The 10,005-nt window shown below is 43.5% G+C and overlaps 1 protein-coding gene across 1 annotated transcript; it reads right to left on the bottom strand.

The window, feature by feature from the left end:
• Positions 1–4,182: 4,182 nt before the first annotated feature.
• LOC136538148 (CSC1-like protein RXW8) lies at positions 4,183–9,591 on the bottom strand. Its single transcript, XM_066530127.1, has 11 exons — positions 9,387–9,591; positions 8,270–8,777; positions 7,816–7,962; positions 7,154–7,217; positions 6,841–7,050; positions 6,356–6,547; positions 5,913–6,211; positions 5,546–5,822; positions 5,129–5,404; positions 4,743–4,976; positions 4,183–4,630 (listed from the first exon to the last, which is right to left on the bottom strand). The coding sequence occupies exons 2-11, from the start codon at positions 8,551–8,553 to the stop codon at positions 4,370–4,372; spliced, it is 2,244 nt and encodes a 747-aa protein (XP_066386224.1). The 5' UTR covers positions 8,554–8,777; positions 9,387–9,591; the 3' UTR covers positions 4,183–4,369.
• Positions 9,592–10,005: the final 414 nt, after the last annotated feature.

Raw genomic sequence — 10,005 nt, 5'->3', positions numbered from 1 at the left:
GATGAAGAAAATGAGGTCGTAGCTGTTGAAAGAAGCAGGCAGTGAAGAACTACTACTACTACTACATCAAGCAAAAAACATGAAAAGGAAGAAAAGAGACCTAAGAAGGGTGAAAGGATTGAAGAAATGATGGGGAGATACCTAGACATGAGGACTAAGCAAGTACAAGATGAGTCTGCAGATCTAGCCAAAGAAAAGGAGGTTGCTGAAGGTAATGACTTCTCTATCAAAAGGTGTATATCTGTTCTGAGCACAATGGAATTGACAAAGGAAGAGAAGGCAAAAGCATTTGCAGTTTTCATCAAGAGCAAAGAAAATAGAGAGGCCTTCCTAAGTGGGTGTGAACTAGATCGAGAAGCAACTTTGGTTTGGCTCAAAAGTGTGATGGTCTAACAGGTCAGTCTACTTAATTGCTGAAAACTTGATGTTTTCCTTCTATTTGACTACAAGAGTCCTTTAGTCACTGCAAAACTGAAAGAAGAAATATTTTCTAGTTCTGTGCAACCCTTAGAGATGAGAACATTTTGATAGTTGAGTTGCTAGTAAGAGGATTTGGACTGTAGATTTGCATTTCTAGTCAGGTTGAAAGCTGAGATCTGCTCCTTTCATTTAGCTTGAAAATTGTTGTCCTTTTACAGTAAGGTTGAAAGCTGAGATCAAGGAGTATATCTGCAGTCTGCTAGTAGTAGGTTTGTAATGATGTGGCAATGTCAAACTTAAATGCTAGTAGTAAGGTTGAAAATTGCTTCTTGCAGATAGAGTGCTTTCGTTTGTGATGTCAATATTAAAATGTAGTTATGTCATTTATGTGATTCAGAGTAGCATCCATATTATGCACACCTGGTAGTGACAATAGTTTAGCCTTTGCAAAGTGATTTAGTTAAATATCTTATCTCTTGTTTGACCTGCAGTGTGCTTTGCTAAATTCTTTGTTGCTCTGTTGTTTGCTTGCTAAGTTCAATGGATGTTGTCAGTGCTTTTACTTGTGTGCCGACAGTAGCAGTAGTTCAGTGGCCGGTTACGGTAGCAGCAGAGTAGTTGTTTCTTTACATGCTTTCAATTAGTTGAAGTTGAAAAAACAGGCTGCAGTGCTCATAGCTTGCTTATTATACTTGCAATGCATATGATTTAATTAACTCATGGGCTTATACTTCCTGATTACAGTGCATGTAAAAGAATTTTCCATACAAGTTTAATTTGCACCTGTGGATGATCAAAATAATGTTAACTCCTGGTTTAATAAGCACATCAGCAACTTTTTGAGAGGGACAAGTCTAAAATTGATCAATTGTGTTCATCCAACATAACACGGTGTGACCATGTGAGGGACAAGTCTGGTATGCTTGTTTGTGCAGTATGCCATTCCTGCTTAGGTGCTAATTTGTTGGTTAAAATCCATGGGTGCAATCCATTGTGCATGTTGGATTGGATGAAAGCAACTTATGGGTGGGCTGAGAAAACAAATTCATTTGATTTGGAGTGGGGTTGGAATGAGGTGGGTTTAGTCAATTAGCAGGGCTACTGCACTTGTTGTAGCTCATTCTAGGTCCAAGAACGTGCTTGAATTAGGAGCTGCTTATGGTGTTTTTATTGCACGTCACACAAGCTGATGTAATTGACACGCTGAAACTAGCCCGTTATAGCACCGTAGCACATGATAGCTTTTGCTTGTTTTGTCCCCTCAACTGACTTGTTCCACTGGTGTTTTGGTTGCCCTGTTTGCAGGACCACTCTGGTGGGGATATGACTGGCTGCGGTTTATGAGTGGAGCAATTCTGATGATGGAACAGAAATGCTTGTAGGAACCCCTAGTCTTCTTTTTTGAAAAGATCGACTCTACTCATGTATATGTCGAATTTCTGCTGTAGTGTTATTAGAGTTCTAGTACCAGATGCAAACTTACTGCCTGGTGGCTCCCAACTCCTAGTCACTCATATACCATTAATAACATTGTTGCGACCTCGATGTGGTGTTAACTTGAGCGGACGGTTACTTGACATGTAGCTCAGATACGTGCAGTCGCTAAAGATTGTGATAATGTTCAGATTACCATCTTTTGTAACTTGCGAGTCAATTACAGTAACGTTGTTTCTAGATGTTCATTGCTTGCTTACAAGTACAGCTCTGCTACCCTTGTTTTCTTGCCTCTCTCAGCCGAACACTCTTTTTTTTCACCAGGTTTTGATCCTGGCCAAGAATGATTATTCACCAGGTTTTAGTGACAAACCAGGATTCACTCGATCCTGGCTAGGATCAAAACTTGGTCTGGCACCAATCAGGTGCTGCTGAATGAGGCCTGATGGAATCCATACTCGGCGCCTTAGAAGGGGAAGGGAAGGGCCTAGGCTAGTGGCTGGCCCGACGGTATGACCGGCGGTAGGAGCGCTGCCAAGCAGTCAGGAGAAGACAACCGGTGGGCGGAGTTGGCGGTGGGGGCGACAAGTGCAAGGTTAGGGAAGGACGAGGCAATGATGGTGGTGGCAGCGGATGGTGGGCGGTGAGCATGGTGAGGTCGCCAGCAGCGAAGGTGGCGAAGTGGGGCAGTCGGAGAGATGGCCGATTGCATTTAGGGATGGGCGGGAAACGAGCGGGGAACAGTAAGATCCCCGGTGGCCTAGGCGGCGGGCGGGGGCTGGTGAGGAAGAAGACCATGCGCCTATGCCTGTAGAGACACATCGTCGGGTAAGAGGCTCGACGAAAGGACCCACCGACCAAATGTCTATCTGACTGTCCGAGCAAAAGTGCGGTGCTGAGCCTTGCTAGAACGCCGGCCAAGAGTGTTTAATTGCTTCCTTATATATTCATCATAAGTTCTAGACAAGGAGAAAAATGTTGAGTGGTTACAGTTATCTTGCATCCGTGGATGTAATAAAAACACGTATGCTTGCCTCTATGACCAGATGCAGTAAGAGCATCTCCAATAGATTACCTATATTCCACCCTTTAAAAGTTAGTATAGCTAATCTCCTACTATTAGTAAGATATTGTTTCTATCTCTCTTCCATCAGATTAACAAAAACACATTACTTATATTTATCTTGACCCAAGGGTCTTTGTCAGCGATTTGAAGGCATTTCTTTTTATTTTTCCCTTCTCTTCTCCACATCTCTCGCATTTGTCAAGTGCCCAATACCACCACCACTCGCGCCACCAGTTGAGGTGGGCTCCTTGTTGGTGCCTCCCTCGCCCGAGGCTCCCCCGGCTACGCCTCCCGCCGCCGCCTAAGGCACCCTGGGCCGTGCCTTCAGCCGATGCTCCAGCCATGGCCCCTCCACGACCGCCTTGAGGGTCTTGAGGTCCACGCCGGCCTCAATCTAGTTTTGGCGAGAAGGAGGCATGTGGGCACCGTCGATCAGTCACCGTTTACTGTCAAGGTCCTCTTCCTCCTCTCTCTTCGTCGTTCTCTCTGTCGTGAAGTGTCGTCCTGCCGTAGGAAACTACCGATAGGGGAGCCAAGATGCATCTCCTACAACCTAGGGAGAAATGAGGGATGTTGAGTAGTTGCTTAAAAATTCAGGTGTTAATAATGGGGTAAGTAATCTTGTTGGAGCCCTCTCAATTACCTATATGGCCATTTTTTAGTATTAGGAATGAGACAAATAATCTGTTCGAGATGCTCTAATCCCTACATTTGAGACTGACATGCGGTGGGTCTACATGAGCGGAGAAGCTCAACTTAGGTGTACCCACTTAGCAGGATGATGACATATTTCTATATCCACTTACGAGAGTAACCAAACATTCTTTTCTATGAGATTATACGCATTCACCCTTGCAAGTTGACCGTCATGTCAAGAAAAAACACACACCCTAGTTACACGCCGAATGACTGGTCAATGTGCGGTGATGGGCTGAAAAAAGAAGACTAGAGGATATTTTGGTCAGTATGTAACGAAATTACATGCCTCTGCAACTAGGTCCAAGGTAGCTGGAGATGTGTATAAACAGAATGCATACTTCAGAATAGGTGAATTATAACAGTGTTTTTTATAACTAAGAAAATTATAACACTGTTCTAATTAACCCTTAATATGTACGATAAGATCGGAAGAACGAAGAGAGAGACAGAGATTAGGGTTAAGTAGGAGATAAGATCGGCCGTCCGAGCTGTCGATCCAATGGACAAAGAGTAAGTGTTGGGCTGGGCTAAAACACCCAATTGCCATTAGATTAGACAGATCCTATATTACATAGATTTATAAAAAGTAAATATTTGGTTTCGAGTTTCGAGTCTGCTACGCGCGCTAACGCTACAAATGAACTTGTCACGTTACGTCACATATATACGGCAGGGAGCAAAGCTGTACAGCATCTACATACGTACACGCCCCATCGAAGAATCCATCATTGTCCAAATCATCTAACTAATCTACACGGAATGCGCCTTGTCCTCGACGATGTGGTCGTGGTCGTGGGCCTCGGACACCTCCTGCACGGTGTCGCAGAGCTCCTGGCTGGACTCCGACGCCTCCTGCGCGGGGTCCTCCATGATGAGCTCGATGGGCACCTGGCTGCCGCCCCTGGAGGATCCCTCCCCCGGCGGGGTCTGGCTGTAGGCGTCCAGGAGATGCTGGTGGATCTCTTGCATCCTCCCGGACTGCTCGTCGTCCCTGTCCAGCTCGATCACGTCCTGCCACCAGGTGCCAGCCAACACAAGAACAAAAATGAAATGCTCCTTTTTTTTTTTGGAGAAACAACAAACACACGTTGATCACGTGTTGCACTGACGAGTGACGACTGACCTGGGCGGAGTAGGCGTCGAAGATGCGGGTGAAGCGGTGCCTGCAGTACTCGTTGAAGAGGACGGTGCCGATGAGGAGCAGGATGGTGAAGCCTCCTGCCACAGGGGAGTGCTTGATGGTGAAGACGCCGATCGCGATCACCTGCGTCAGGACCAGGGAGAACACTATGGTGTTGTGCATGATCGGCCACAGCTTGCCCCCCATTTCGTACTTTGGGTAGTACACGTTCAGAATCTGCAGGACAACAAACTCATCAAGTCAAGGTCAAATAAATATGAACGAGTGAATCTTCCGGTATTAGTATCATATTACACTTACACAGAGAGTAATTTCAAGAAAAAAAGGTTAACCATATGGTATATAAATACTCTCTAAAATGTGCTCACCTGGTTCCGATATACCAAGTAGCCGAGGCAGAAGTATACGAGCAAAAAGGGCAGTATGAGAGGCGCCATGATCGAAAACGTGAAGCCAAGCAGGTTGAACAGGAGGATTTTCGGCACTTCGGTGTGGTACGGGAAAGAGTAGACGTATTCGGTATTCTGATGGCAGCAACATATAAATCTGCTGAAGAAGTTGTAGACCAAGTTGTACACTTGCAATATCTCCGAGCACAGACTTGCCCAGCCTGAGGTGAGCACATACGTGATGAAAAAGGTTGCCTGCCGAAACAACACCCAGTCAGGACTCAGGAGTCAGTTTCTAGAGGAGCATGAACAACGTACAGAATGCACCAGCGTTTTTATTATACTAGCATAAAATAAGATGAAGATGCCAGCAGTTTGGTGGTAAACAATCATCACCTGCTTTGGCACTAGTTCAGCTAGCATAGTCGGCATGTCCTTTGGTCTGGAGAAGACATTGAGCTGGTTGAGTACGGATCCTGACAGGACATTCACAAAGAAGACATTCCAGATGTTAAAGAAGAGAATTTTCAAGCATGCGCTTCTTTTCCTTCCGCTGCGAGAAATAGACCCTTCTATAGAAGAGAAGAGCATCATCAATGGAGGAACGGTGTACAGGGACAGCAGCAAAGTAACGCTAGGAAGGTATCCTGTTATCACTCTGGCGAAGAAGGACCTAAGCAAGAAGATCAGGCATGGTCTCAGTCACTGCAAAGTGCAAACCTCAAATTTGAACAGCAGCTAAAACGGTGTCTTTCGAACTTACTTATTTAGGATACCTGTCAAGCTTGGAAACATCCTTTTGAGCTGCTCCACTTGCATCATGCTTTGGACAAATGCGACGGGGATGATGAAAACAAACATGAAAACAACACTAGCTGCGAGTGTCGCTAGCTTCCGAAGCCAGATCTGTCTGTAGGGGATCCAGAGATTTGACCAATAAACATCGCGTGGCTCAGGAGCCAAATCTGTTACCCATAACATAGGATTTGATGATTGGAGTACACGAGAAGCGACGACAGCTGCGTAGCGAGTCTTGAAGAACACTAAGGCACCGGGACAGTTCTGTTCAGTAGCAAAACAGGATTCATGCTGATGCACAGAAATCATATGTGATGCTTTGCTATGACATTCTGAGACAATAACAGGACTACTGGCGTGCTTGTGAAAAAAAATATCATTATATGGAATTACAAGGTACAAGAAAACCTTTTGAGCTTCCACTACTTCCGGATTAGTGAGGTCTGCCTTCTTGGCCTCGATGAACTTGTTGCGGTAAAGCTGAAATGAGGAAGCTCTTACACCACAAACACCACATCTGGACATGTTAGATCTTCCATTCCGCTCAGATACGGAGAATCTTACCCTTACAAATTTCCTATAAGCCCTCTCTGCTCTATCCTACAGAAAGAAACTAGCCTTCCTGAGCAAATAATCCCAATATAGGCTGCGTTGCTATGCAAGGAATATAAGGTCAGCCTGAATACATGTTTAACATAGTTCATTGGCATTTTCCATGAGGCTAAAATAAAACTAAAGAATTGAACTTAACTGGCTCTTAAGTGTAAACAAGTATCATGCAACTTCTCTGAAGAAATGAATGTCATAAAGGCTTCATGTTCTTTACGAGTATATTTTTTTAGAAAAATTGGTTTCCAATAATATTAATCTTTGACACTGAAATGAATTCTTACCACAAACTTCTGAAAATATCCTTTGAGAAAGATCATTTGATGTGACAAATAACTTGATCCGTGATAGTTAACAAAGAAATTTCTGATTGTGTCATCAAGCAGCTCATTGTCTGACCTCGGAATTGAACGGGCAAGTACAGTAAAATGACCAGGATTTGGAGGAGATCCAGTAACATGTGCTAATCTCTTCCTCGAAATATACTTGTACTCCTGTAACGTGATGACTTTCTAAAATCAACTGCACTGATGTTTATAACACAGAGGAACTTTAAGGTAAAACCATTAGTACAAGAGCATTGCGTGCAGATCATACATGGTAAAGAAGAATACAAGCTGAGATTGTTATGACATATAAAGCAGAGCAGTGCACCCAAAGCCTGCACAAAGAAAAAGTCCACAAAGAACAAGAAGTCTCATCAAAATAATTGGAGGGCCTAATTGCATGAAATGTATAATATATCACAACAATAAACAATAGGAATGTCATTAGCTTGCTATGATGAATGTATTAAAGAATGATATATATGATAATCCCAACTTGCAATTCAGTTACTCGTCCAATTTGGGAGATGTGTTAGGTTTTACTTCAGCCATACAACATATAAAGATTCCCAGTAGCTTTAATAAAACACACAGTTTTACATGAGAAAGGAAAGTAAGAAACCTCATAATACAACATACTGCTGAATAGTTAGTATGGTTTGGCCCAGAGAAGCAAAAACAAAATAACAGGGCCAAATATTATTCATTCTTCACCCAAGGCCAAGGACCATGATTGATTTTTTTTCTCTCTTCTTCCAAAGATTTGTCAATGGTCACTTGTCAAGTCTTTTCCCCTTTATATCTGATGCAGTGACATAATCTTTCAAATATTTATATAACCTTACTTATGTTACCATCTTTAAAACATTATAACCACAGAGTATAGGCTAAAAGTGTGTTATCAAGTAAATGGAATGAAGATGCAGATCTTACTTTCGAGATTCTTCGATGATATTGACTATAGTAAAGACATTCAATGAGTCTGCCGGAATACAATTGTGAGTCATCTCTTTCCCATGATAATTAACAGGAAGCACAAAAAATATACAAACAAGAGAAGTAATTGAGAAGATACGGATGCTGCAGAACAAGAACATACTCCTGTAAGTTTCCGACAGAAACAAGTATCAAGATGGTAAAAGATATCCATGTGCATTCAATATACAGGAAAGATAAAAAGTTGAAAGTAAGCAGAAATCATTGATCAAGTAGTACCACATATTTGTGATATTAAATTAGGGAAATGTTTTGTGTACAGCCAATTTGAGTATGACTCGAGTACAATCATGGATTTAAATCATTTAATGCATTTATGAGTTACCATTCAAGTGATTCGAACCATTAGAGTTGCAAGCAGTGCTCAATGCATTAATATTGATGAGAAAACCTGAAAATGAAGAGGCGAAGGAACACAACAGAGTCCAAGCCAGCAACTTGGCGAATCTCTTCTTCGGTACACCAGTATGCCTTTACAATCCAACCAGCAGTAGGCAGTAGCCTCTCAAATGAGAAGTAATCGTCCTGCCTCTGGAACTTCTCTTCAGCAAGCCGCCTCCCAAAGTAGACGCTGAAGTTGTGAGGCTGCTTCCTTAGGACTGAATAGAGGGACAAGAAGAGCACACAGACAGCGATGTTTATCCCCGCCGAAGTCAGAAGGGCAGAAAATTCCATCCCGCGCCTCTACCAGTTTGGAGTCCTGACCATCCACCCATGAAAGAACTGCAAATTCACAATAGAAGATCCAGGCATGCCTTTAAAGAGTTTATCATTCACTTGCATTGATATGGTAGCAGAATCTCGTTGCCTTTGACTCTGATAATCCCTGACTTCTCTGACGAAAACCAGCTAACAAGTGTATAGCCAAATAAGTCTGATGCTAGAGTCTGTGCTGATACCTGACAAAGTAACGAAACCAACAACTAATAAGTATATATAATCAAGCAAACCAAGTATGATGCTGAGTTAATGCCGATCAGACTAGGCAGCTTATTATGATAGACTGCATGTAGCGAGGCCACCCCTCTCCCAGGTACCTTCGGTTACCAAGGAACACACAAATTGCAATCGTGAAACCGAATTTCCTTTACGCCCCCCCCCCCCCCCCCCCCCCCCCCCCCCCCCCCCCCACCCCACCCCCCCCAACACACACACACACACCACCACCACCACCACTTTTAATGAAAAAAAGGATGCAGATGCCCAATTCTTAGCAAATGCAACACCTCAAATGCAGATGAAAAGAATGCTAATTAATTCCCTCGTCTCTGATTTGGCTTGATAACTTATAACAACTGAAATGCACAGAAAAGCAACCAAATCCGCGCTTTAATACTTGAACAAAATGGCGAACGAATCATAAATTTAGACCGGCGGACAACAAATGCACCACCTCCACGCCAATTCTGCACATCCCTAAACAATCCCAGCGAAGCCGAGAACACGAGATGGGACGGGCATTGACGGACGGAGATCGTCAGAGCATGGTGGGGCGATTGGATTAATACCTTGGTATCGTGGATCGCACGGCGCAGGAGTGCGCGACGGCAGGATACGGCCTTATGGTCAGTCGCCGGCGCGGCGGCTGGTTGAGGTTCACGGCGGCGGAGGAGGAGAGACGTGAGGCGGGCGGGCGTAGGCGCGGTCCTTGCCGAAACAACCGATCGCCCAAATGCCCAATCGGCCGAGTCGTGAGCATGCATGCGGCCGCGTAGGCGTTTGCGATACTACAAGTTTTTTTTTCTCTGGATGGCGTGGGGCTATAGGGTTCGGCTGGTCCGGGTGAAGCACCACTCCGACCACATCCATGAAAATCAAGGAGAAACAAAATTTACTGACAGTGACAGTGCTTGATGGAACCTTTTGAAAATCTAAAAAAAACCTAGTTGTCAACTGAGTATGTAAAGTAATTTCTGATTGCATTATTATGTTTTACTATAAAATTTTCAAACAAAAAAAGTACCATTGAGTACATTCAGATAACGTTTTTTAAACAAAAACATTTTTTATGTAGATATATAGAACATGATTCTATTTACTAGTCCGAACCTCCAACTTTGAAAAGGTTTATTTAACCCATGTTTTTGCTAAACCAACCAGATTTGATGACAAGGAAAAAACCAGCAT

Source organism: Miscanthus floridulus, chromosome 2, assembly GCF_019320115.1.
Source record: "Miscanthus floridulus cultivar M001 chromosome 2, ASM1932011v1, whole genome shotgun sequence".
Classification (NCBI taxonomy): domain Eukaryota; kingdom Viridiplantae; phylum Streptophyta; class Magnoliopsida; order Poales; family Poaceae; genus Miscanthus; species Miscanthus floridulus.
Note: the sequence above shows the minus strand (reverse complement) of the source record. Positions and strands in the feature narration are given on the sequence as shown.

Coding starts and splice junctions, on each gene's coding strand:
- LOC136538148 (XM_066530127.1), bottom strand. CDS start 8,553: ATGGAATTTTCTGCCCTTCTGACTTCGGCGGGGATAAACATCGCTGTC. Junction 7,051..7,153: donor CTTGTATTCTTCTTTACCAT/GTATGATCTGCA, acceptor ATCACGTTACAG/GAGTACAAGTATATTTCGAG. Junction 5,823..5,912: donor TTGACAGGTATCCTAAATAA/GTAAGTTCGAAA, acceptor CTTCTTGCTTAG/GTCCTTCTTCGCCAGAGTGA.